General features: G+C 56.7%; 1 protein-coding gene across 4 annotated transcripts in view; it reads left to right on the top strand.

Annotated features, from left to right (window-relative positions):
- Ccdc88c (coiled-coil domain containing 88C) overlaps positions 1 to 15,735 on the top strand; it is a 116,492-nt gene extending 100,757 nt beyond the window's left edge. For all 4 annotated transcript variants that reach the window (XM_047538705.1, XM_047538707.1, XM_047538706.1 and 1 more), the window contains 5 exons: positions 4,045 to 4,233; positions 5,709 to 5,777; positions 8,612 to 8,680; positions 9,814 to 10,103; positions 13,513 to 15,735. In XM_047538705.1, the coding sequence (XP_047394661.1) occupies positions 4,045 to 4,233; positions 5,709 to 5,777; positions 8,612 to 8,680; positions 9,814 to 10,103; positions 13,513 to 14,508 (1,613 nt within the window). In that variant the 3' untranslated portion in view covers positions 14,509 to 15,735. The remainder of the gene's footprint in view (positions 1 to 4,044; positions 4,234 to 5,708; positions 5,778 to 8,611; positions 8,681 to 9,813; positions 10,104 to 13,512) is intronic.
- Positions 15,736 to 27,150: the final 11,415 nt, after the last annotated feature.

The raw sequence follows: 27,150 nt of genomic DNA, 5'->3' as shown, positions 1-27,150 counted from the left end.
TCTGGGGCATGCGCCTCTGCCTGGCTGACCCTGAGTAGTTCATTTCTATGGAAGCTGTCAGGACTTTCTGAAGGTCATATTGGGAACCCAGTGCTCTTAGGACTGACAGCCGAGCACTGAGGACCAGCAGGAAGGGCCCTGGGAGTGACTTGTGCACAAGCTTTTCGGAAGACACATTCTGCACTACAGGGACACCTTATTGTGTTGCTTTCAAATGCAGAAGATAAATGTGCACCTGTGAGGATGATAGGTTTCCATTGTTGTTTTTTTTGTTGTTGTTTTGGTACCAGGGATTGAACCCAGGGGTGCTTAGCCACTGAGCCACATCCCCAGCCCTTTTTATATTTTATTTATAGACAGTGTCTTGCTGAGTTGCTTAGAGCCTCGCTAAGTTGCTGAGGCTGGCCTTAAACTTGCCATCCTCCTGCCTCAGCCTCCCAAGCTGCTGAGGTTACAGGTGTGTGCCACCAGGCCCAGCCATCCATTCTTCATAGGGATCAGAGTAGAAAAGGCTCATCCTGCTAGTAAGTGATACAGAACTCAGCATTTCTGATAGCCAGTGAGCATCTTGTTTCAGGTTTTCACATGGGCTTTTTAATTTTGGGTCCCTGTCATCTCAACTTGTATTATTCTTTAAGTTGAATTAACTATAATCAGTCTAATTAAGGCAGAAAAACTTTCAGAGAAAAAACTGCTTGGTGGACTGGGGATATGGCTCAGTTGGTAAAGTGCTTGCCTCACATACACAGGCCCTGGGTTTGATTCCCGCACCACCAAAAAATAAATAAATAAATAACCCAAACAAACAAACAAACAAAAAAACCCTGCTCGGTCCAAACAGTTGAACCAACCTGGGAATGGGCCATGGGAGAGGGTTACCAGCAGGAGCCGTGTGACTTGAGTCTGCTGCGGAGCTCCCCACTCTTCTCCCCACTCTGCAGCCTTTGTCTTTAACCCTAACACCTCGTGAGGCGGGCGCTGTTACTACCCATCTGCAGAGCCCAGCGGGGCTTACCCAGGTTCAGCCCTTGCTGACGTAGTAGCAGGGGTCCAAACAGGCCTGTCGTTGGCAAGCTCATGCTCCAGTTAAAGCTGCTTTGATCCCGAAAGGTGCTAAGTAAAGATGTTGGGGAGCTCCCCTGGGAGCCCAGCTCTGAGCTGGGCCCCAGGGATACATACCCAGGGGCCACCAATGTAGAATCAGTTGGTCCCTTCTCCTGTCGTGTGGGCTGTGGCCACCAGGTGGTGCTGTGGGGAAAGAAATGGTGGCAATCCTGGTTCAGCTTCAATCCTAGGTCAGGGATCGGTTAAGTTGGTCCTTTTAACTTATGATGTGTTCAGGTTGGAGCAGTTTTCTGGTTTGTGAAGACTCTGCAATCTAAAGGCCAGGGAGTAGAGGAGGTAGAGGAGGCCTAAAAAGAAAAAATGATTCTCCTTGCCTCGAAGCAGCTTGGGTATGCAGAAGAGGTTGCTTTATTATTTCTAAACTCCTTCTGCCCCAAGAGGTGATTTTAGAGGTGCAGATACTATCTGTGAGTACCTCAGGTAGACTGCGTCATGACAGCGGCTGAGAAGCTTGTCATTACGGGTTTCCAAGGTCTTAGGGAACAGGAGCCGTAGGTGAGCTGAGTAGGCAGAGACCCTGTCATTAAAAGGCATGCGTAAGGGCAGCTGCTCCCACGTTCATGTGCATCCTCATTTAATAATTAAACACGCTGGAATCGAAACCCCATCTAGATTGCCGGCACCTTTGGCAGTGTGTCGTTCTCCTCACGTGCCGAGTGAGTCCGTGGTTGGATCGGGATGCCCCTAATTTAATTAAATCGAGAAAGAGTGTAAATGATTCCCTGGGCCCCAGTTCTGGTCTAAGCATTAGGCATCCGTTCCACCTTCTCTAGGTTGGACAGGATTCTGATGTCTTAGTTTCATTTTGCTAATTTAGATTCATTTGTAATTATTGTTCATTTCACTTGTTCTTTTTTTTTTTTTTTTCCCTTCCTCCTCTGGGTTATCCGGGTGATGACAATTTAGCAGCTCAGCGCAAAAAGAGTCCCTTTTTGAGAAGCAAAAGCAAGGACAAAGACAAGTCTCCATCGGCCCAGCCAGCTCTCTCTAAACGCCTGCGGTTCTGGTCCTCCTCCGACATCCCGTCCTCTCCTAACGAGCCTCTCTCTTTCTCAGACATTGGAGATTTCTAATCCCTTCCTTTACCATGTGTCCGCATCACGTCTCCTTCATTTCTGAAACTCAAACAACAAAAAGCCAGTACCCAGGGGCCATGTGGCCTCTGAGTGGACCCTGCTCCTGACCCCAGTTCCAAAGTAGCCAGCACGGATTCTGATTTCAGAGTAGAAGACGAGTTGCCCTTCTCCCTGGACCGTTTCTTCAGAGCAGCCCAGTTTTAGGGGACCCTGGGGGCATGCTGCACGTGCCCTTGGGCCGGATGTCCATGCCGAGTAAGTCGAGGGGCCGTGTGCTTCCGCCCTCCACGCCCGCAGGCCAGTGCGGCGCTATGTGTGAAGCAGAGGTGGCCGCTTGTCGCTGTGCTTCCTGAACCGCGCAGCCTGTGCGCGAGTCTTCTCGGGCTTATTTTTAAGCCACTAAACCGGAAGCTGCTGCCCTTCCATCCTCTCCTTTGGCAGAACACGAGTTGTCGGCTTTGCCGACGGGACCCTCTTGGGTTGTGTTCTGTGCTTTGAAGGGTCGGTGGCTCGTTCAGGCAGCTCGGACCCCTGCCTTGCTTCTGCCCTGCCAGGCTGCAGCCCAGAGCGAAGTTTTGTGGCTGTGCTGCCACGTCTCGGGGGCGGAAATTAAAACAGCAGTGGACAGGAAGAATGTCAGCCTGAGGCTCTCAGACAGGCCTGACTGCAGCGCCTCCCCTCCTCAGCCAACGCGGCGCCGTCTTCACGGTGGCCGGATGCCCCTGCTTGGCTACCTGCACGTTTCCCCTTAAGTTGATCCAGTTTCCAAGATTAAATTGACCTTGAAATGGCCTTGTCAGTTCTGTCTGTAAAGGGAAAGCGAGTGTCACCATGAAAACAAGGTAACCCTAAAGATCCCACAGCTGCCGGAAGGCGCTGGGCCTCCTGGCCCTCGCGGTGGGAGCCCCGGCCACCCGTCTCCCTTGCATGCCGCGGAACCCGCTGTCTCTGTGTCGCTCACGCTGTCTGTCCACCTCCACCTCCGCTTGGATGCTCATTCTCGCCTCACCCGCGGGATGACCTCTCCCGCTCCATCCCACCAGACTTGAATCTTGCTTCTCATCAAGGTTATCTTTCAAAGCCCAAATTCTCCCAGTTCCGCAGATCTGGGCGTTCAGAGCTGCACAGTGAGCCCAGGCGTGGCCGGGCGACCACCCTCCACACAACTCAGGGCCCTGGGAGACGGAGGACACCCCCATGATATTGTCCCTCCTCAACCTGGAGAGCCCATCCCCCTCCCACTTGGTTTCTTGTTTTGAGTGTTTTTGTTTTTTGGGTGGTTATTGTTTTTTCCATTCTGACGCGTGGTTCTATTTGATTTTGACAAGAGCACACGTTCATGGTAGGAAGATCGATGCTGGTGAAAGACCTAAGACACCGGGCGAAAGCCGCCTCGTGTCGGTCTCACTGTGAGGAGCTCAGGCTGCTTTTTTCAGAAGAAAAGTGATGTGAGGTTGGCAGTGGACTTCTTTGTGAAATCCCCAGGCAGGCCTGCTGGCAGGGTCCCTGTGCTTCAGCTGCAGGTCCGAGTGGTCCCCAGCAGGCCACTGCGAGGCTGGCTCGCTGGGAGTTGGGGTGCGGGAAGTTGCCCCGAGCTAGCGCCTTGGACGTCGCCAGCATCTCCTATGAGTGCGCCCTGTTTTCCCCAGGCTGCCGGGCCTGGCAGACCAGAGCCAGCACTAGCCTTGTGGCGTCTCCCGCAGGCCCAGAGCGTCCCGGGGTGGTGCCCAGCCGTGTCTCTGTGGTCCTCGTGTCCTGCCGCACCTGCTTCAGCCTCAGTGTGCTTGCCCAGCCTCGGCATAGGCCCCGTGGTCTCATTTCTCAATGTCCTCTTCTGCCCAAGGCCCTGGGGATCTAAAACCAAAGCGAGGGTCCCCACACGGAGGCAGCCTTGACCGCGCAGAAGCCCCTGCTGACCCGGCCATGAAGTCCTGGCCATCGGCGCTGGGCTCCCGGACCTGCTCGGCCTCGGCCATCATGGCAGCCCCTTCCGGCTCCGCCCCCGGCACCCGGCACCCGAGCCACACCAAAGGTGAGTGCGGGCCCCTCCCGAAGGCCTTCACACCCCGACGGGCAGGAGGGGCAGCGAGAGGTGTGACCAGAGAGGCTCTGCCCCACCGTCAGCCGAGTGACTTAGGACGAGCAGCTCAGCCATCAGGAGGCCCGAGGGTCGTGGGAAAAGTCTCAGAACACGCTGCTGCCAGTGTCCAGGCACAGGTGGCAGCGAGCAGCTCCAGAAGAGATGAAGTGGAGCTAAGCAGGTTTGGACTGCAGCCGGGCAGCTACCCTAGAGGCATGGTGGGATGAACGAGAGGTGCTCTGACCTGAGAGTCTCTTGACACAGTGGAGGGCAAGTGCCCCGTACTGAAAGCATGAGCGCAGGGCTTGCCGATGTGTTCTTTCCCAGGAGGCCATTGGCTGTGCGTGTTCTTACCCTCAGGCACGAGACTAAAATACTCATCTCACTAGCTGGCAAGATTCCCAGCCAAATGGCTCAGCCAGATCTTGCCAGGTGAAGCTCATGGGAGCTCAGGGATGCCCTGAACAGCTGAGGAGAGCCTGTCACTCCAAACAGCAAAACCAACGCCAAAGGCAACTGGAGTGCCGTGAAGCAGAGATAACAACTTTAAAATGCCCAGCATCAGTAGAGTCAGAGATAGGAGAAGTTACTATTCCCTGAAACAAGAACAGGATGCTGTAAAAAAGAGCAATCAGTGGGGGGGAAAGCAGCTGGAAATTTAAAATATGCAAATAGGAAAGAAAAGGTAACATTTAAGACTGAAAAAGACATCCCCCTATAAGAGGTGAAAATATCCAGAGACAGCTGAAGGAGTGTAATTACCTCTGGGGGATTGGAAGTCTGAGAGCAAGAGGGTTATTTTTCATAATAATAGCAGTCAGACAACTCTTGAAGCCTTGGGCACGCACACCCTTGGTTCAATAGACAAAAAGCAACATAGGCAGGGTCCCTGCACTCAAGGGACCCTCACGCTCTGGGCACTGGATGCCAGTGGGCATAGAGACCCTCTCATCATTTTGGAGAGGGCCTAGACGCTGTTCTTGGACAGAAACTAGCAGACTTGAAGCATAGGGCATTTCACTGCCCTTGGGAACAGGCTGTTGGTTGCTGGCTGGTGGGTTCCTGGGTCTGGATCGGGTTAGAAGCTGTGGGTGCAGGTCTTAACTGTCCAGGGAACCGGCCTCCTTAGGCCAGAGCTCACCTTCATCTTTGGGTCCCCGTCATTTCACAGAGAAGTTTGATTTGAGTTAATACTAGATAGGAGTCAGGAACCTTAGTGTCTCTTCTTCCTGGCTAGAGAAATAAGGGGAGGGCTAGACGAGGCTGGTCCCCAGGCACACTCCACACTCCCACCCTTACCCCACCTGCTGGACATAGCCCCGACTCAGTTGCCAGACAGAGGTCAGAGCTGACCCTCTAGCAGAGGCTGGGGCTTCCCTGCGGCCGGTCGGCGTTCTGAACCCCAACTCACCAGCTGTGTTCCTTAGGCTGTAATTCGGATGACAACCTCTGCGACCCACCCCTGGAACTCCAGTGCACCCACCCCAGGCAGCATGGTGAGTGACCCGCACGGGGCCTGTCAGTGTGGGTTCTGAGCAGGTCTCTATCAGCAGCACTTCTCCCGCAAGCCAAGCCAGGTGGCGCCTGCGCGTAGAGGAGGCGACTGTGGAGCAGGGCCGGGGCTTGCTGTCCAGGGAACCCGCCGCTCTCCACGCTGTGTGGTCATCTGTTACCATGTCCTCCTAGGCTCCTGTCCTCTGCCCTGCCAGGGGCCTGAGCAGGAGGCTCCTGCTTACCCGTGTCCGGCCGTGGGGAGTTCGCTGCTCCCCAGGCGTCCCAGCTCTGACAGCTCAGTCACCCCTTGCTCTGAGGCGCCCTGCAGGTGTGGCAGGAAGTCCTGGTGGCGGTGCCCGGAGCATCCATTCAGGAAGGCCTCGCTGTACTGGCTTGGGCTCCCCGTGCCCGTGGGCGCTCCGAGCCGTGCTAAGCCTTAGAGACGTTGGAAGCACTTGTCCTGTGGTTTAGGACAGTGCACGTTTCTAAGGAAGGAGAAGCAGAAATGATCCCAGGCTTCTCTGAGGTGACAAAATGCTTTGGCTTGTTTCCGGTTTTATTTATTGGTTTGTTTTTCCTGCAGTGCTGGGGACGGAACCCAGGGCCTCGTGCATGCCAAGCAAGCACCGCACACCAAGCCTCAACTTTTTTATTTAACGCTGACTCTTTATTTAGGGATTTCCTTTTTTCTTTCTTCTATTTTTTATTGGTGCATTATAATCATGCATAATAGATTCATTATGCCAAATTTGTACATGCACGTAGTGTGATCAGTCTCTTCCCCAGGGCCCTCCCTCTCCCTGCTCCCTCCCGGGCCACCTTGCTCTGAGCTCCCCTCTCTTGTTATTAGTGCATTGTCATTACTCAGCAGGATTTGTGTGGTATGTTCCCATGGACGTGGAATGATCCTGTTGACCTCTTTCCTCAGTACCTCCCTCTTGGTCCCTTTCAGAGGATCTACTGGTCTCCCGTCTATTTTGGAAATCCCTTGTATTTTTATTCTTTCTCCCTCTAGCTTTCGGATGTGAGAGAAGCATTTCCCTTGGCTTTCTGAGTCTGGCTTATGTCACTTAGCACAATGCTCTCCTGGCCCATCTCTTCACCTGCAAATGGCAGTCTCATTCTCCCCTGTGGCCGAGCAGGACTCCGCCATGTGTGCACACCACGTTTTCCGTATCCATCCGTCTGTTGACGGGCACCCGGGCTGGTCCCAGAACTTGGCTGTTCTGAGCTGCGCTGCTGCAAACATTGGTACGCACGCAGCGCTTGAGCGGGCTGCTCTGAGTTCTTTTGGATACACACCGAGGAGTGGGCCAGCTGGGTCATCTGGTGGCTCCACTCCGAGCCCTCGAGGAACCTGCACGGTGCTCTCCACCGTGCCCGCCGTCCCACTGGCAGCACAGGAGGGTGGTTCCCCTGTCCCCCCCGCAGTGGTTCTCCACGATCGCCATGGCCTTCAGTTTTGAAAAGCAGCTTTGCAAGAGCGGGGAAATAATCCTTAAAAAAAACGCTCAGCAGGTTCACAGGCGGTCGGCTTGCCTGGCACGTCATCCCCACGCCCCTCCGTCCAGCTCTGTGCTGCTGCTACAGCGCACCGAGGAGACCTTCGTGGTCTCTGAGCAGACAGGCTCGGTAAGGCGGCCTGGCCCCGGGAGCCCTCTGCCTCCTCACCACGTGGGGACCATACAGCAGGCCATCTCACCGAACCCCCAGAATTGGGGCTGGTAGCTGAGCACAGGGGTCTTCCCACGGGTGTCCCGGCTCCTGTCTTCAGGACGGGAGGGATTTACAGCAGCTTGGGTGACCTAAGAGGTGTGCCTGCTGGTTGGTTCTGTTTCCTCCTCGTGGCAAAGGGTCCCACCTTTTGAAGAGATGGCGTTTATTTATTTCTGATTTCCCTCCTCAGCGGGGTTGACCTCATGTTCGCTGTCCCGAGCGCCAGTCTTCCTGGCCCTCCCCGCAGTCTGCCGGCCTGTCAGGACTTGGGAACTGGGAGCCCTGTAGACCCATAGACCCAAGCAGATTCCCCGTGGGGACCACAGGCACCGGGCCTCCTGCATAGGTCAGCCAGCACCTGCTGTGTGCCCAGGGGTTGCAGAGGTGACCGAGACACTGTCCCTGTCCCCTCAGGGTTTAGAGTCCAGCAGGAGAAGTGTTTTCTCCCGAGATCCTCCAACACAGGGGCTGCTGGGAGAGCTGAGCACCCTGCTGAGGGGGTGGCCCGGCTTCCTCAGGGGATGGTGGCAGCCTTCCTGCGGGTCTGCAGCCGGGCAGCGCCACAGCCCCAGGGGCCGGCTCCCTCCACTGTTGTCACTGTCAGCCTCGATTTCCCCTCTGGGCAGATGTAAAGGGTGGTCTCCGCACTAAGGAATAGCCCCCAACCAGGAGGACAGATTGCTCCTTTTCATCCTGAAGTCCAGGTACCGTCTCCCCGCGGTCACCTGCAGGGACACACCGCCACACACGTGCGCACGACATCTTGGACAGCAGCTCGTCCCTGTTCCGGGGGCTGTTGCCACGGCTTCTGGAGAGAGCCTGTCGTGCAGCAGCCCCGCAGCCCTTGCTTGGTCTCCGCTGAGGCCCTGTGTGAAGTCGCTGTTGTCACTCGTTTCAGACTGAGCCCTAGACGTGGTAAAAGTGGGTCGTCCAAGCTGTCGGCTGTCGATGCCGCGCGCCACCTTGTTCTCCGCCTGTGGAGCTCCCGGTTCTCCTTCCTGAGGCCCCCGCCGAGCTTGGCTGAGAATTGCTCTGGTTGCACATTCTTCTCAGCTGCGACGCTTGACCCTGGGTCCCCCGGGCCCTGGCCCTTCATGCTAAGCACTCTCTTTTCCCTCAGCGTCCCAGCCGAGCAGCTTGGAGAGCAGCAGAAACCCATCAAGCAACAGCTCGCCTCCGAGCCTCCAAGGTGAGGCCCTCCCTGCCCAGCGCGGGCAGACCTTGAGCAGATGGTCCCTGGGCTCATGCTGTTCAAAACCATGTGGCTCGCAGGGCTTTCAGACGTCCTTACGGTTCCCGGCCTCTCAGTGTGGTCTGCACACAGGCTGCAGAGTTTGAGCAGGTTTGGACTCAGGCCCTTCTCTGCTCCAACCTGTTCCACCGACCTGGGCAAGTCCCGGGTCCCGAGTCTGAGCTGCCTCCCCCGTGGGACGCCATGGGTGCACCTCTTTCCCCAGGGCCGTACCTCTCACAAAGATCTTTTTCTTCTGGGCTTCCACACGCTCAGCCCTGAGTACCCACACCCAGGTGCCAAGTGAACTTCTAATGTGAATGGCTGAGAGCAAGCTGGCATGGTGGTTAATAATAATTCAGGCTGCGATGGCTGCTTCCACCAGGAGATGTGCGTGGCCCCGTACAAGGACAACGTGCAAATTTGTGAAGTGTTCCATATTTTTGCAGTGGGAGCCCTGTAGACCCAGGAAACTGTACTACAGGGTACAGTTGACACCTCAGTGTCACCTGTAGTTGCACCTGTAGGTTTTATCTTCTGTGGTAAAAGGGAAGCTGGCAGTAGTCTCAGGAGATGAAATATATATATATATGTATATATATATATACACACATACATACACACATATAATTATTATTATTATTTATAAATATAATTAACTTTAATTTGAATTTCAGTGGAAACTTTACTTTTATCTCATGTCAGTTTGTCTTTAAAGCCAAAGTAAAGCACTAAAGGATTCCAGAAGGTCCTTGTAGCAGGGCGGGACTAAGTCCTGGCAGGGTTTTCTGGGTTTTTTGGTTTTTTGGTTTTTTCCTTCATGGTACTGGGGATCAAACCCAGCAGTGCTCACCTGCTGAGCCACATCGCCAGCCCTTAGGTGTTTATTCTGAGACAGTCTCGCGGAGTCGCTCAGGCCTTGCAGAGTTGCTGAGGCTGGCTCTGAACTCGCGGTCTTCCTGCCTCATCCGCCACCACGCCTCGCTGGGCAGGGTTTTCTCAGTGGGATTGAAGTGAGCCAGAGGGAGCACCGTGCCTGCTGGCAGGGGGAGCCAGCTGGGACTGACGCGCGTCCCTCTGTCCCCTGCCAGGTTCCTCCGACCAGCTCCATGGCCGGTCCGAGAGCTTCAGCAGCGAGGACCTGATCCCCAGCAGGGACCCTGCCACGCTGCCCCGGGATGCCGGCGCTCCAGGACGCAGTGCCCTTGGCCGCCACGAGACCCCTCCGCCCCGGAACGGGCCTCTCCCCCAGGAAGGTGCCCAGAAGAGGGGCACAGCCGCCACGCACACGGGAACACGGCCCTGCTCGGCCTCCCCAAGCAGCGAGATGGTCACCCTGGAGGAATTCCTGGAGGAGAGCAACCGCAGCTCCCCGGGCCTGGTGAGTGCAGGCAGGGTGGACGCCGGGTCCCTCCCCTGCTCACTCGCTCGGGACTGGAGTCGTGGAGAGTCAGGGTGGGCGTGCCAAGGCCTCATGCTGCTCTAGCCTGGCTGTGGCAGGAGCCCGTGGGTCACTGGGCACTCTTTCCTCCAGGCCTGAAGTGAGCTCGCAGCCCGTGGCCAGCACCCCACTGGCTGGTTAGGATGTCCTGCTAGGGGTCACTGCGGAGCTCCAAGCCCCCGCTGACCCTGTGCCTTCCCAGCAACAGGTGGCAAACTTGGCAGGGCCTTTAAAGGGTCAAAGGGCAAATATTTTAGACTTTCTAGGTCCCGTAGTTCTGTTCAACCACTCGACTCTGTCACTGGAGAGAAAGCAGACGTTGTCCTGCGTCAGTGAACAGGCCTGGCCACTGTCCAGCAGAACTGGTCTTACGGGCACTGGATTTGGAATTTTATATGAGTTTCTAAACATTTGCTCTCATCAGTTACACATGACAGTAGAGGGCATTTCAATACTGCACACAAATGGAGCACATGTCATTTTCATGTGTCATAAGATAACTTCTTTTTTTTTTTTTTTTTTAGCACGGTACTGGGTGCTTGACTGTGGAGCTTCATCCCTAGCTGTTTTAATCTGTTTTTGAGACAGGGCTTCACTAAATGGCTGAGGTCGGCCACGAACTTGCAATCCTCCCGCCTCAGCCTTCCAAGTCACTGGGATCACAGGTGTGCGCCACCACGCCTAGCTAACTCTCTTCTTAATATTTTTGTTCAGTCACTCAGAAATGTATTCTCAGCTCGCAGGCTGCGTGAGAAGGGGTGGCAGGCTGAACTAGGCCGTGGCTCCGGGCGCCCACCCACACGGGGGCTCTCCACTCCCAAACACCGCTTGCTGACAGACCCTCCTCTGCCACCCTCCCATGTCTCTGCATACAGCTTTTGCGTGTTGGATGTGCTCTGTCTGAACTAGTGACGTGAGCCGCTGGTCACTGAAGTGTGCTGTCTTGTCACTGAGACCTGCTGAAGACGCAGTATTTCAGTCTTTCTAGTTGGGCTGTGTCTAGCTGTGAGCGCTCTGGTCGGTGCCTGCAGGGCCCAGTAGCACCGAGAACGTAACTGTTTGCTTGGCAGGTCTGTTGAGCACCTGCTGTGCACTGGGCAGTGTGCGCGGGGCCTGCCCCTGAAGCAGAGCCAGCCAGCTCCCAGCAGCTCTGCCGCGCCGCCTGCTCCGTGCCTCTCCTTACAGGTGGCAGAGTGGACGTGGAAGGACAGTTTCCGTCCTCCCTTTGTATTTCTGTCCACCAAGTGCTCAGTCTGCAAGGAGTCGGAGACCAAGCTGAGGAAGACAGCGTCCCTGCCCTTGGAACCCACGGTCTGTGGGGTGATCCTCGGGCGGGAGGTACCTCAGAACTGCCCGGTGGGCTTGCCAGCCACCTAGGTTTCCGCCAGTCTGAAGATGTATATTTTTGGTTATCGTTGACGATGCTCTTGCTACTGCCTGGGTACCCGTGCGAGAGCTGCAGCCTAGGGGGCTGAAGGGGAGCCCGCGACGGAGCCTGCTTGCTCGGTTTCGTCCAGTCAGGCTGCCTTTCCCTTTGCAGATCTCGGGGGTCTGAGCAAGGCCAAGGACCCCTCCCTGGTCCTCTTGAACCAGTCCCCATACTCTGTGGTAGGGCCTGTCCCTTTTCAGCTTAGAGGAGGTGACACAGTGGCCCGGGCAAGCCTCCAGCACCTGCCGCCCTCTACAGCAGGGCCGTAGTGCAGACTGCAGCCTCCCCACCTGGAGAAGTCACCGGAGGGGAGCCCACACCTGCCTCGGCTTCCCGAGTGTCTGATGCCGAGGGACGCGGCTCCCTGGGCGGCCGGTGGGCGTGGCCTCCTGAGGGTGGGTCGGAGGCGGGTCCTGCGGACACAGACGCGTTCCGCCCTTCCCCCTGGTTCGTGGAAGCCGCTGAGGCTGATAGAGAAGCGCGTAGAGAAGCAGTGGGCACCCAGATCCCGGGGGATGGGAGGATAGGGCCTCGTGCTCCTGGCACACAGGGCGACTAAACGGGGTTCCGTGAAGACCAGGAGAGGAGCGTGACGGCTCCAAGCGCAGCCGTGTCAGGGGTGAAAGCGTCACTGCCCCGAGTTGAGTGTCCTGCGCCGGATGCATGTCCTGAACTACCACGCTGTCCCCACGAGCATGCAGTTACCATGAGGAGCAGAGGAGCGGTCGCTGTGGGACACGGCCGGAGCCGGGCAGCCGGGGAGCCGGGCAGCCGGGGAGCCGGCCGCTCTCCAGCTGCATGGTCCTGACCTCGGCCATGGGCGGCTCCGTGCCCAGCACACAGCCCTGCCAGGCTGCTTGGGGACCGAGAGGTGCTCCTTGGCAGATCCGTGTGCAGCTCCTAGAATGGAGCCTGGCACCACGGCTGGTCAGTGGCATCGAGGACACTCGCGATCGGGGTTCGCTGACACCCCCCCCAGCATAGCGTAGGGAGCACGTCGCTGTTGGCAGGTGCGGTCGGCTCCTGAGCTACTGACCTGTCCTCCAGGTTGACACCTCCCCAGCAGCCACAGCAGGCCAAGCCTGCTCCAGAGGCAGCCTCTGATCCTCGCATCCTGCGGGAAGTCCCTCCCCTTCCTCCTCTCCCTGTGACCCCCCAGCCTCAGGACAAATCTCGCTTGGCTGCTCTTGTCGTGCTGAGAGGAGCCAGCCAAAGGCTGCAGTGACCCAGGGTCACGGGCCTCTGCCTCCAGTGGCTCTGCCTGCTAAATGGTGGCAAGGGACACCTGCTCCCTGGACTGGGGAGGCAGAGCCTGGGCGCAGCTGCTGTGCCAGGGCAGCGGGTAACAGGCAGCCTTCAGAGTGGACCGTCCTGGGCACTTTCCTGCCAGGGCAGCCTCACTTTCCTCTCCGGGCTCTTGACCTCTCCGGCCTCCTGCTGTCCCTTGGTCTCCCTTTGTCTTCCTTTCTCAGCCCAGGGGAACCATCTGGGTGGCAGTGGGGGCTCTGACTTTCCAGGCTCTCGTCGTTTCTTTCCATGACCATGACGTTCCTGGGCCTGCTGGAGTGACAGGGAATTCCGCACACCTCCCCACCCCCGGCGCCTCCTCTGCAGGGCAGGGAGAAGAGACGGGTTGGAGCGCGGGCTCTCGGCACAACGGAGTGGCCTGGCTTGGTGCGGATCTCGCCCTCTGGCTCAGTTTTCTATCTGTCAGGTTGAGGGCTGCCTGGAGCCCCGCTGGGGTCCTTTGCCCAGTGATTCCCCCCGTTGCCTGACCATCCTGGGCCCTCTGGGAGTCTGTCCTGAAGAAGCCCAGCCTGAGTGGGAACCTCATTCCTGCTGAGCGGACTCCGGAGCACATCCTGGCTCTGAGGACCCAGGTACCCTCATCTCACCTCTCCATTCCTTTCTTCTCTGCAGGACACTCCCAGTTGCCCGGATGCTGTCCTGCTGAGTGACTACTTCCGGACAGCCAATAATTTCATGGCCATCAGAGGCCTGCCGGGACCACCTGCCAGGAAAGAAGGAGCCAAGATGCCCGTCAGCCTTGTGGCCCCTATCAAGATGGCCATCAGCACCCCTGAGGGGAAGCAGCTGAAGCCTGGGCACTATACGAAGCCAAATTTGAGACCAGCTGAGGCGGAAGCCCCAGCCAGTACCCCCACCAGGCAGGTCCAGCCTCCCCAGAGCCTGTCCCTGGGCAGACCCCGGCAAGCCACGGTGCCCTCCACCTCCCACGCAGCTGCCAGCCGGAGCGCGTCCCTGAGCCGGGCCTTCAGCTTGGCCTCCGCCGACCTTCTTCGGGCCAGTGGGCCAGAGGCCTGCAAGCAAGAGTCCCCTCAGAAGCCAGGGGGTCTCGAGGCCTCAGGGGGCAGAGAGACAGGCAGCCACGGCCTGCACGGCCCTGCACCCCCCAGCTCCCACCCCCTGGCCCGGGAGCGGACCCCAATGCTTGGAAGGGGTGATGGCCCCTGTCAGGTCTCAGGTCCCCGCAGCCGGCCACTGGACATGAGGCGCTTCTCTCTGGCTCCCCCAAAGGAGGAGAGGCTGGCGCCCCTGCAGCAGTCCGCCACAGTGCCAGCCATTGCCACAGGAGGCTCCCAGCCCCAGCACTTCTCACCTGTTGCCACCCCAGCTGCCAGGACCAAGCCCAAAATGTCCCCACACTCAGGGGAGGTGGCCGCCATCGCTCCTGTCCGGGCAGGGCTCAGCGGCACAGAGGGAGATGGGGTTCCGGGGCAGGGCTACAATGAGGCGCTCCCCGCCAAGAGCCCTGGGAGGTCCCCTGACCCAGCTCCCCACGCCTGCCGGGGCCCCGAGGACCTCAGTCGAGGGGGCAGCTCCAGGAGCACACCGGCGTCCCCGGAGCCGGGCGGGGACCAGCAGACGGTGTGGTACGAGTATGGCTGTGTGTGACGGGTCTCGGGGGCAGAGGCTCCCGAGCCTTGGACTGCTGAGGCGCCTTCTGACTCCGCGGCCTCTTCTCCCGTCTGCCTGCGGTGCTGGGGGAGGGTGCAGGGGGAAGGGTTCCCAGGCCATTCCGAACACTGTGCCAAGCCCCGAGGGGAGGACCGCAGGCGTGTAATGCGTCTTCTGTCTCTGCAGCCTCCAACCGCTGGTGGCTCTAACAGACCGGCTTAGGATGGGGACCACTTGGAAAGCAGTGACAGAACCGACTTGGCCCAGAGCAGACACTATTCGAGTGGACCCTGGTGGAACACTCACGTGCAAACCTTTGACTTCCGTTAAAAAATATATTGTGCGCGTGCACACACACACACACACACACACACACACACACAGCAGGCTCACGGCTAATCCCTGGGGGTCTGGAAGCTCCACTCCCTCCTCAAAGCCATTGGATCCTGGGAGAAACCCAGACTGGCCAAATGCAAAGACCCAGAGGGCTTCAGGCAGAACTCAGGCGGTGTGCTGTCAACAGCTGGAGGGAGTGTTGCTGTCCCACCCTGGGGTGCAAGCACTTCCTTTTACCCCAGGGCCAGGGATGCGGAGCCTGGGCATTTGCTCCCTCCCCAACCTGGCTTCTGGACCCCTCAGGCCCCTGGGGACCAGCCTTCCTAGCTCAGTTTTCTATAAACACTGGATCTGCTGGACCTGGGCCATGGGCACAGGCGCCCCAGCCCCGTCCCAGGAGTGAGGGTAGCGGCTGGAAGGTCCGCACACAGGGAGCTGGGTGCTTGGCTTGTGCCACGGCTGGGTGCCAGCGTCCCCGTCGCGGATGACATGCTGATTTCTGAATAATTTGGGGGAGGGGGTAAAAACCAAATTTCTCTTAATATATATGTATACGCCCGTGAAATATATATACTTTGGGGATCTATTTATGTTCTGTTGGGAGTCTTTCTTTCAGGAATCGTACCTGCTGCTTTGTGTATTGGTCGGGTTCCTGGCACGTTTAGTTTTCCTATTGTAAAGGTGCTTTTCCTGGGATGGACTAAACCTATGGACTTTTTCTTTTTTTCTTTTTTTTTTTTAAGATTTCCCCCCTTTTGATTTAATGTGCTGAGAAAGAAATGAGGAGACTTTTGAATGTTAACAGGATCCACTGTGGGAATGTCTCAGGTGGCATGTTAAAGAGCCATCACCTGGAACGCAGGACAGGGTTGTAATAAAGCAGAATGGAGCAGAAGCGAGTCCTGGCTGCTTCTTCACGTGGCGTCGGCCCCATCCCAGCCGGCCGGGGAGCTCGGGCTCCCTGCTCGGCCCGGGGCTGCCCTGGACATTGGATTAGAGCTGGCGGTGGGACACCACAGACCAGAGACGGGGGGAGGCGCGCAGTCTTACAGTCAGGGCCTCCCCGAGTCGGCGAAGGCTGGACGCGGTGCCTTGTGGCTTTCCCAAGGCTGCTCAGCTCCTACGTCCTGGATCTGGAATAAGACCTTGGGGCCTCAGGTGAGGTGGGTGGATGGAAAGGGGAAGGTGGAGGTAGGAGGGAAAAGGCACCAGAAATCTCCACAGGTGACCAGAGGCTTTTACTGTTTTTCTGGCCCACGAGTCTCATGGTCCTTTCCTGCCTCGCCAGCCTGGCCTTGGGAAGGATCCCTTGCCTCCTACCTCCCGGCCTGCCCACCCATCCGCTGCCCCAGGGCTCCGCCATCTGTCCCTGTATCTGGCCACTCGGAGGCGACTGCCATCTGTACTGCTTCAACCAGTCCAAGCCGCAGCCACTTCGCGGTCTTCATCCTGGGTGGCCCTGGCAGGGTTTGCTACCGGCCAGTCTGCTTGACGCAGTCACGGCCCATCCCTTCCGGATGGCTTTCCCCTGCTCACCACTTGGGGCCCTCATCTGCCCGCTCTTTCCTCCTGCCACTCGGTCCCCGGGTTGTGCCGGGCCTGGGTCCTCCTTCCGCTACTTCTCTTCCCTCCACACACCCCACGGGCCCCCGACAGGTGTTGACCTCCAGCCGGCCTCTCCTGAACCTCGGGCCTGAAGTTGCTACCCACCTGACTACTGGCTTCCTCAGCCACCCCCCCCTTCTCCCTCATTCTTTGAATCAGTCTGTCTCATGGCTGCAGGTCTCATTCTGGACCCAGGAATGTGTCTGGAACCTGCCAACCGCTTTCGTCCCAGGTCACAACCTCCAGTGACTGACCCGAACCTGTCAGCCTAGCTTCCCTGGCAGGGGTCGGGAATCAGCAAGGAAAGGGACACCCTAGTCCAGATTTCCCTGGGGTCCCCCAACCCGCGTCAGTCCTAGGTCAAGTAGGAAGCGACCCCCCTGGGCTCCCTGCCTCAGCTTCCATCTTCCGTTCTTGTGCACCAGTGAGGGGGCTCCTGCTAAGGTCACCAGTGGCCCTGTCACTAGTCCCAAGGTACTCACTCCTCAGGGCCGTTCACGTCGGGTGACCTTTCTGGATCAGCGCCCTTCCTCAGCAGCCACACCCAGGCCTCTGCAGCTCACCTCGGGGGCACCCAGCCCGCTCATCACGCCTTGTCCCCATGAGCTGCACACCCACACTTCTGATGCCCAGCTCTTCCCAGAGGCTCTAAATGGGCACCTCCAGCCCCATCTCCTTTGAAACTCTGAACCCGTGTGTGTCCAGCTTCAGTGTCCCAAACGCACCTCAAAATGTCCAGCCCCCAACTCATCCACTCCCACCTCACACCTGCCCCATAAACTCCCAGAGGATGTTTGACAGCCCGCTTACTCCTATGTTCTGTCTGTGTGACCATCAATCCTGGTCCCCACAGGCAGCACCCTGGGGTCCCGGGGCTGAGGGCAGTGTCCCAGATCATGGATTTTGCCATTGTATGTTTGTAGTGAACCTCCACATGCATCTGACGTGACTGTAGTTCCAACGTGAATGAAGAGGGCACACCAGAGACCGTGTCAGACTTCATTTGTTAATGACATGCGTGACATTGCTGAATTTGTTTATGAATGTGGAATGAATATTTCCTCCATTTTTTGTGCTATTCACACTGCGATGGCCTTGCATATAGAATGCTTTATCTCAGATTAAAAGAACTCAGCATAATGTTTACCCAACACACTTTTGAATTTAACATTTTCCCCATCACTGTCTTAAGTCTAGAGACAAAAGCATTAACCAAGCCCTGGATGTAACATCTGCCCATTTCTGTGGTGTGAATATTCTCACCAAGGCTGATTCCAAACTGCCATTACAAAGTCACTAAACACAACCTGGGAAGGGGTGTGCAGCTACACCCCATTGTACAACCTCACCTCCACGCAAATACAAGTATAAACAATCTCAAAGGCATAGGTACTAGTAAAATAATTAGGAAGTAGTGAATTTTGAGTATTATCTTTGTTTCTAATATTTAATTGCAGGTTAACCTAAGTCCATTTTCAGTCATGGCCATGTTTAACAACTGGCTTGCAGAATTCCTGGCATTCATCAGTCTGCTCTCACAAGTCAGCTCTGGCCCACCATGAGGGACACCACCTCTAAGAGGTGGGCCAAAGAGGGAGGGTCAGATAAGCGGAGGAACATGCAGAGAAGCCGGGCTGGGTACTGGCGACCCTACCCAACATGGGGAGGGTCTGTGTGCAGGCTACAGCTGTTCGCTGGCTTCCTCATTTCTCCAGACTCTGGACTGACCTAGGGTGGCAGCAGGTAGGGATGGAACAAAGGGACCATATTTGAAGTGTCTGGTGATGCAGGCCCTGCAGGGGCACAGAGCAGAACAGCGGGCCTCCTCCAAGCGCAGCCACCTTCTCAAGCAGCCCTGGGAGAGCCTGGAATGAGAGGCGTAGACTTCTTCCTACATAGGGCACACAGAATGGTCACTTGGGCCCATCTGGGTCTGGACACTGTCTCCCTCTGCCCTCCCTCCTTGCCCTTCCCCCGGGAGCAGTGTGGTGAGGGGGAAGCCTGTCACCTCTCACTCTAGTGGGCGATGGTCTCCACAGCCGGAAGTCGGCCAGCGTCTGGTGGAGGGGTGTCCTGTCAGGACTGGCTGGGTGCCTGGGGAGGGAGGGGTCCTGGCAGGGCTCACGGACTTTGGGCCTAGCCAGTCTGAGAGCTGGCAGAAGCAGCCACCTGTTCCTGATCTCTACCCTCAGAGACAGCAAAAGGACAGGGGAAGGACTTCGCAGCCTTAGAACCCTCAGGGCCTGTCCAAGTTCCCAACACCAGGACAGTGATCCTCATGAACCCTCTAGAGGCCACACAGTCCCCAGGCCATTGCGGGGCGGGGAATGCTTTCCTGGGAGTCTGGACGGCCTCCACCAGTGGAGCCTCAGCCTCCTGCAGCACAGGCCTGACCAACCCCAGCCAAAAGCCAGGCGCTTAGGTCGCTGGAACAGCATCCAGACGGCAACCCGCACTACCTGGGTGAGGTGAGCCTGCCTGGCGGTTCCCAGAGGGCCACCTCAGCAGGAAGGGACACGGGAGGCTGGTGCAAGGGGACACCTGACCTTGGGCAGGATGCCCGACCTTGGACATCGCTGGCTCCTTCACCTCTGCAGCTGAAAATTCCAAAACCCAGTCTCAGGAATAAAGAAAGGCCTTTGGGAGGAAGAGGAGGAGAGGGCTGAGAGGTCGGCCCCTGTCATTCTCGGATCCAAGTCGATGGGACCTGTCACCCAGAGGTGTGGCGTGAGGGTCTTGGTTTGGGGCACAGTAGGTCAGAGGGCACCCAGGCCCAGGCCTCCCAGGTGGGGGTAGGTCTCAGAAGTCCCACACCGTCCAGCCCTAGGGACATGCCCTCACCCTCCTAGCTCCAGCTGAATTCCTGTGCTGGGGAGCAGCCCATGGCACCCGGGACAGCTGGGGAAGTGCCACCCTGCCCTGGCCCAGGGACTGGGGAGGCCGGTGGCAGGAGCGTTGCTGAGTGCCTGGGTGCTGGTGCTTCCAGTGCAGTTTTGCATTTAACGGTCTCGAGTTACCCCTCATCAATCTATTTTATTATTTCATTATTTATTTATTTATTTTAATTTTTTGGTTCATTCATTCAAATCTGCCCTCTGCTGGGTTTTGTCCAGGGTGGGTTGTGGGGTAGCTTGCGGGAACTGGTCCCTGCCAGTTCACACTCTGCAGGGGTGACAGGTTGCTATTCTTCCTGCCCCCAAATGACCCAAATCAAACAGGGACACCCTGCAGTACATCCCCAAACCAAAGAGAAAACCCAACCCTCCACCGCGCCCCCATGATACAAGGGCTCCTCTGTACGCACAGCCCAGTGTACTCTAGTCACTGCAAGGACTCCAGGGCCACCTCCTAGTCTCCTGTGGGTTTCAGTTTAGAATTGCCTCTTCCGAGCAGGCCGCCCTGACTGCCCTTCCAGAGCCCTGCCTTTGTGCTCTGGGCTCCTGTGGCGGGGCCCCTCCCTGCCTCTTACCCTCCAGTCATAGTGGTTATCAGAACGTTGTCACTGCCGTCCTAACCCTGGCTTTTCCTTCTAAATCACGTTCTAAAACCTCAGTCACTCAAGTTCCATTTCTGTTATGTACCTAATGTTTTCCTTGGAATATTTCACTTTGGAAACTGGATCATCACAGGACATCTATTCTGGGAAGAGAAACTTGCGACTTGGGACTGGCCCTCACTATTTTTAGATTCCCCTGCTCCTCAAGGACTTGGTGGGCAGAGTGCATCCCTCCCCCGCACCCTTGGTGCATCCCAGATGGACCCCAGGGGTCCCCACCTGGGGACACAGAGGAGCTGGGGCCTCACAGTCTAAAGAGAGCCGCCCACTCCCGGTCTGTGTACCCGTCTGCCGAGGAACATCACCCCTCAGCCGCTGTCCCTCTGATCCAGGACTGAGATGTGGGTGGCTGGGGGTGGTGGAAGCTAAGGAGGGGTGGTCCCCACCACTCAGGAGGACTTGTGCCTCTTCATTTCCAACAGGACCTCAGGTCCAATCGGGACAAGGGCAGAAAACAATAAAATAAATGCTCTTCTTCCTATTACACTCATTATTTTTAAAAGGAAATTGAATTCCACTCCAAAGTGAGTGCCCGTTCACCAAAGGAAGGTAGTTAGACCCAGACCAGGAGAGCCAAGCAGTGCTGCTGAACATCAGGCCTGTCGCCTGCAGAACACGCCCAGGCCCGCTGGAGTCACAAAGGGAGGCCGCAAGAATGCCGGCGGAGCTGAAGACGGGCAGAGGCGTCGTGGAGGTTCTCCCTGGGGTCACAGGATGTGTAAGACAGACTGGGACGGGAATCACTCTCCGGGCGGCACCTGCTGTGTGCAGAGCCGGGCAGAGCCGTGCAGGGCCGCCTGCATGTGCCCCTTAGGAGCTGAGCCTCAGACCTCCACCCCAGGGCTGAGCACAGGTGTTAGAGGGCAGAGGGTGACCATCCGGGCGAGCCTCCTCGGCCCTGCCCTCCCTGCTTCCCTTTGCCCCCCTCCGCCCCTCGTCCAGTCCCCACGCCTTCCATCCTTCAAGGTCCGGGGCTTCTCCAGGAGGTCTTTTGAAACGGCCTGGCCCACCCTGAGCTCTCCTGTCCCTGAACCATCCAGCCCTGGCAGTGCCCAAGCCTGGGGCACCCAGTCCCCATAGTCTGGGTTCCCTATGTCTCCAGAGGGCAAAGACACCAGGCAGCATGTAAACCACAGGTGCTGAATGAATGTGGGGGCCTTGGCGGGGCTCACTAGTTTCCTCCTGCAGAGATGCAGCTGCGGGTGCAGCTCAGGGGCTGGGCACTTGCCCAGCATGTGAGGCCCTGGGTCCCAGCCCCAGCCTCGCCCCAGGAGTGGGGGCTAAGCGACTGCTCGCTTCCTGTCACCGTGACAGCCGATTACCACAAACGCACCACCTTTTTAAAAAAAACATTTTTAGCTGTAGATGGACGCGGTATCTTCATTTCGTTTCTTTTCCTGTGGTGCTGAGGTTGGAACCCAGGGCCTCACACGTGCTAGGCAAGCGCTCTGCCCCTGAGCCCCAGCCCAGCCCCATGCAGCGTCTTAAAACAACACAGATTTCTTCCTTGAGGCGTCTAGAGGCAGAAACAGCTCCCACAGGGCTGAGCTCAGAGCGGCAGGGCTGGGTCCCTTGTGGGGCTCTAGGGGAGACTCCTCTCCTGGCTGGCTCGTGGCCTCTGCCCACCTTTGACACCAACAGCCACTGGTCGGACTTTCCCACCCATCGCCCTGAAAAGCTTCCTCTTCCGCCGCCTCCTTTCACTCATTTACCTCGGGTCCCCCAGGATAATCCAGGATGACCCTCGCCCTCAGAACCCCTAAGTCACCACACTTGCTACGTCCCTTTTGCCCAGTAAGGTACATAGCCACAGGTTCCAGGCATTAGGACATGGACGTCTTTGGTGGTCGTTGCTCTGCCTGTGACAGCCATCCGGCAGCACTCGGGCCGGGGTCAGCTGCTGACATGGACTGAGCCTTCCTGTGGGTCAGGGTCGTCCCAAGCGCAGCACACGCCCTGGGAGGGAGGACCCTTGGCACGTCCCAGGGGGGTCACTGAGAGGAGTGGCAAGAGCTACAAGTGGCAGAGCCCCTTGCCACTTGCGGGATCTGGGCCCCGCAACCTGGCTCCAGGGAGCGCCTTCCCGGCCTCCAAGTGACACGGCCACCCTGGCACCATGAAGGCTCCCAAGTCATCAGCCAACATCCTGGGCACAGGCCAAGCAAGGGCTGAGGCCCCACCCCAGGGGGGAATTCACCAAGCTTCCAGGTCAGGGTCCTGTCCAGGTTCCAACTGCTCCGCCAGCCCGCCCCCGTTTCCGCCCTCTCTCCCTGTCCTAGCACGCCCCCTGATGGGGCGCCCAAGCCCTTATCCTGGAAGGCTGGAGGGGGCTCCGTGGTTCTCTGTGGAGACTCCTGGCCCTAAAGTTCCTCTTTGCCAAATACCCCACAGCCCATCCCTGTCACCTCCGGCCTCCACAAGCCAAAGTCGGGAGCCCTGCGGAGGCTCATCTACATAGCAGATTGAAGAAAATCCATCACCATTTCCTCAGCTGTCAAGAAGAAGCCTGGCACATTTGAACCAAGCAGAACTCACAAGCCTCCCAGGTGCCTGGTGCTGGGGCAGGTGTAGCACTACGAGTTTTGGACTCATGAACTCAACTAGTACAACAGTCCTGTGAGGTACTGTTGTTACCCCCCATTTTACAAGTGAGAAAACAGAGGCACAGAAAGGTGATGTAATGTGCCCAAGGTCACACAGCCAATAGTGGAGGAGCCAGGATTTCATCCATTCTCTATAAGCAGAGAATCAAGGCAGAGGCTGGCCTAAGCTGGTTGAACAGCCTCAGATCGGCCCAGCCTACTTCAGCCAGCAGAGCCCCCTTATGGCCTTTCCTACCTAACCTGCCCTTTCTGCACCTGTTAGGGGGAGCTCCTGGTTTCCAAATTTAGTGTGAGTACCTTTACACTTGATTCTTACACTGATCTTTATATTAAACCCATTTCACAGAAGAATAAACTGAGACCCAGGGAAGCTACAAACTTTCACAATAGAAGCAATAGATTGGGGATCTGAACCCAGGTGTTCAGATGCTAAACTTCCCTGCACTTACCTCATCCCAAGCCAACAGCTTGAGAAAACTCAGCCTGAAGGCTTCCTTCAGAGTGCCAAGTCCAGCCAGGATGGGACCCTGGCTCCCCGACCCTCCAGATGTGCCTGCTCATGCTTCACCTGGGCCTGAGCCATCGTCCCCACAGACTGGGGAGTTTTCCTGCCTTCGGGTGTCCCCATTAGTCACAGTCTGTCTGAGAGCCCTCGGATTACCTGAGTGAGAACAGAAACAACTTGTGGTGTTGGCCAGGTCGTCCGATTAATCAGCTCAGGCCGGAGCCTGCTGGAGTGCGGTTAATGCCAGAAATGATTATTCTCAGAACAACCAGCCTCCTGCTGCCTGAAACTGTCCCGGAAGGGACCTGACTCAGCAAGGCTGATTCTCAGAAGGAAAGCTGCCCCCCGCCGTGTGAGCAGTGGGGTGCTCTGTCCTAGGAAGCTCACAGTGACCAGGGGCAACCAGCAAGAGGAGGCCTGGGCTGAGCAGGAACACATGAGCTGGTGCTGGAGGCCGGGAGGAAGTAGGGACTCATTCTAGTGTTTGGAGGATAAAGAAGAGATTTCCTCTGAGGCGGGCCAGCTGTGCTAATTGGAAGAACGGACTGGAAAAACAGTTATTTTTTTTAAGGTAGAGAATCTGTGCACGTTCTCAAGTCTCACTCGTTCCTGCATGGATGTGGGTTTGTGCACAGGGGCATCTAATGCACGCTTCTGTGTCGGTCAGTCGTGGCAGGAAGCAGGGGCTTTACGCATGAACAGGGCCAACAGCCCCCCCAGGTCTGCAGGAGGAAGGGAGAGAGGTGTAGGGGAGAGGGACTCAGAGGGAGCTGACACCTTCGCACCAGGGCAGCAGCCAACGCAAAGTCACCCTGGCAGAGGGGCTCACTCCTCTTGGGTCCCTGCTCTCCTCCCATCTGAGCTCCGGCGAGTGCCGCCACTGGCCCACGTCAGCACAGCCAGAGTGCAGGGAGCTGAGTGGAGTTGGGCGAATAAAAAGTAGACGGCACAATCCTGGACTGGGGCAAAAGCCTCTTTCAAACATCCCTGGACTCTGGAGGGTGTCACGGAGTTGATACCCAGAACATGCAGTGAGGGAGCTGTCCTCAGGTTCCACCTTTAGTAAAATGCCAAGACAAAAACCCCACAGGAGACGGGAAACAAAATGGATGTGAACGTCATTCACGCCAGGAGTGGAGAATTTCTGACCATGTCTCTGGAAACCCGGCCCAGAGTCCGGGAGGATTTCTGTGGGCGAGAAAGATGGTTATTAGTGCAGCATTTCAAATCAGCATTCCAAGAGCCTGGGCCGTAATTTCCCTTTCTCTAGGTCCAGGAAGGTTCTGGAGTGCATACTTCCTTCTGACTCAGTGAGCCGTTTGTTGTTTATAAAGACAATGGGTGCCAGGTTTCATTTACAAAGCAATGAATTCTGCTGCTCCTGCCAAGGACCCATGGATATCTTGACACCAAGAACCAGAGCGAAGCCCAGCCAAAAGAAGGACGATGTATTTCCTCGCCCTTCCAAAGCTATCATTTTCATAGGGACAGCCTGGTCAGAAGTGTCGAGCGTGTTTTCCAGTAGCCAGTTCTGTATCTTTAAGTAACTGGAAATAAGGGTCATGCTGTTCTGTCTCTGAAAGCGAAGCATGGATCAGAAGGGAGCTTATATTAAGAGTCCTTAGGCAGTGTAAGGTGCTAGTTGCATTTGGGCCTCTGTAAACAGAGATCTTAGAGTAGAAAAAGAGAGGCAGGGAAACAGGCCACCAAGTACTGCCACGCTGCGCCATCTTGAGGGGCCACCATCCTGTAGATTTTGGCAAGCACGGAACCCCGGGAACCGTGCAGTGTGGTAGATCTGCAGGGTTTACTTTGTCGTTTCCACATTTTGGGACCCCTGAGAATCAGAACCCTGAATCTGACAGCTGACAATGGGCTTTAAAACACCCCTCTTTCTCCTGGAGGGACAGGACCAGGCAGAACATAAAAAGTGCAAGAAGCAGCTTCAGGGTCAGAATCCATTATGAGTCCTGGCTCTGTCACTTGGGAACTGAGTGACCTTAGGGAATTCACAGAACCTCAGTGTCCTGATCTGTGAAATGGAGAAAATAAAACTGCTTGTGGCTGGGATGCAAGGAGGTCATGCATAAACACCAAGGCCACAGTAAGTGTTCAAGACCTCCAAGATGGTTATTAGTGCAGCATTTCAAGTCAGCATTCCAAGAGTCTGGGCCGTAATTTCCCTTCTCTAGGTCCAGGAAGGGGTATATAAGAATAAAAAATAACAATAGCAATAGCAGCTAGCACCCACTGAACCCTAGTGTGTGCCAGGCATCGAGCTAAGGGCTTTACCTAATTTAACTCACACAATCGCCTGTGCCCCCTTTTCAAGTAGTGTCTCCATTTCACCGACAAGGAAATGGACACTTAGAGGCTAAGGGGCTTGTCCCAAGGTCTTCCTTCCAGTCAGTAGCGGAGCTGGGGTTCAAATTCAGACACTGATTTTCCAAGCCAAGCTCTTAACTACAGTCAGTGTGGCACTTTTTTAAAAAAGCAAATGGATATTTTCAGGCATGAATAGTTACTCCAAAAAACCCCACTTGTGACAATTCTGCAAGAAGGAGATTTTGAAATGGGGATCAGAAGAGAAGGTCGATCCAACTTCTCAAAGTCCCTGTTGGGAGCTGGCTGGCTGGCGCCCAGCAGGAAAAGCAAAACCTCCTTTCCTCCCTCTGCTGTTCTGCCTCCCCTGCCCGCTCCTGCTCCCTCTGGCTCCTTCTGCTTCGCCCTGCCAGGGGACTTTCAGCCCTCTGGTGCATGGGTACCAGCTCTACCCAGAGACTCACCTAGAGGATAAGTCAACCACCCTGTGCCACCAGAGGGGCTGCTTGGTCCAGCTCTCTCCCTCTGAACTTCCGTTCACCAAACCTCTCCGCCCCAGCCATCTGTCCTGAGACCAACCCCACAGGCTTCTGCAGCCTCCTGCAGTGACCAGATCCAGACATTCATTTCACAAACAGGAATGGGGTGCCTGCTATGCGCAGGGCACTGGGCCCGGAGCAAGGGCCATGCAGATAGACAGCTGCGTGCCAACAATCCAAGCAGGCAATGCAGGCGATGGGAGGGCGCCGTGGGAGTACAGTGGGGCTCAGCTCACAGCCAGCCACGACCAACAGGGCTGCCTAGGTCAGGTGACTTCTGTGTCTTCAAACTGGGGCTGGAGTTCAGGTGATGGTGGAGAGGAGGTCTTTTGAGGGGAAAGACACAGAAGCCAGGACATGAGTTCTGAACGAGCAACAGGCGCTGAGGGAACAGAGAAGGGTGGGATGGGGTAGGATGCGGGAGGAGACGAGGGCTCTGGATTCAGCTGCCTGGGTGTGAATCCCCAACCCTCCATTTCATACCTGTGTGACTGTGGGCAAATTATTTGTCTCAGTTCTCCACATGCAAAATGGCAGTAATGGTCTTATAGATTTGGGGCATTTAAGTGCTTAGAACAGGGCTGGGCACACAGTAGATGCTCAATAAATGGGAGCCGTAACTCTTGTTATTACTATTACTTGTGAGGCAGGGGCACTCAAGCCTCCTTGAATTCTCAATCAAACTGGTTAGGAGTTCCTCTGTGAGATCCCTGGACTCCCTCAGGCTCCGGGAAGGACCAGGGGCAGAAGCCCAAGAAGCCATGAGCCTAAATGCAGAGCCCCAGGTCCTGGTAGCCTCAGACTGAGCTCAGGCAGGAGGAGAAAGGCCCAGAGAACAACACTGAACTGCATTTATTGAGTGGCTACTGGTGTGCCTGCGCTGGTGACACCCAAGCGAATACTGAAAGGCCACTCTTCTCCCAGCTTCTCCGTGGGTTCTCTCTGTGAGTTTCCCAGGAGAGGTCGATGACAGCCGCGACCCTGGGAGTGCATGTGGCTGTGTGTAGCCGGCCCACGCTGAGGCCCATGCAGCGCTTCAGAGCCTGAGGCCAGGTCAGGATGGAAGTGGTGCTGGTGGGGGACGCTCTACCTCCAGGACAGGCTGCGCAAGCCCCAGCCACCTTGGCCCACGTCTTGGCAGGCGCCTGGCCTGTGGCCTGCGGTCTGTCGGTG

Source organism: Sciurus carolinensis, chromosome 2 (assembly GCF_902686445.1).
Source record: "Sciurus carolinensis chromosome 2, mSciCar1.2, whole genome shotgun sequence".
NCBI classification, from domain to species: Eukaryota; Metazoa; Chordata; class Mammalia; order Rodentia; family Sciuridae; genus Sciurus; species Sciurus carolinensis.
Note: the sequence above shows the minus strand (reverse complement) of the source record. Positions and strands in the feature narration are given on the sequence as shown.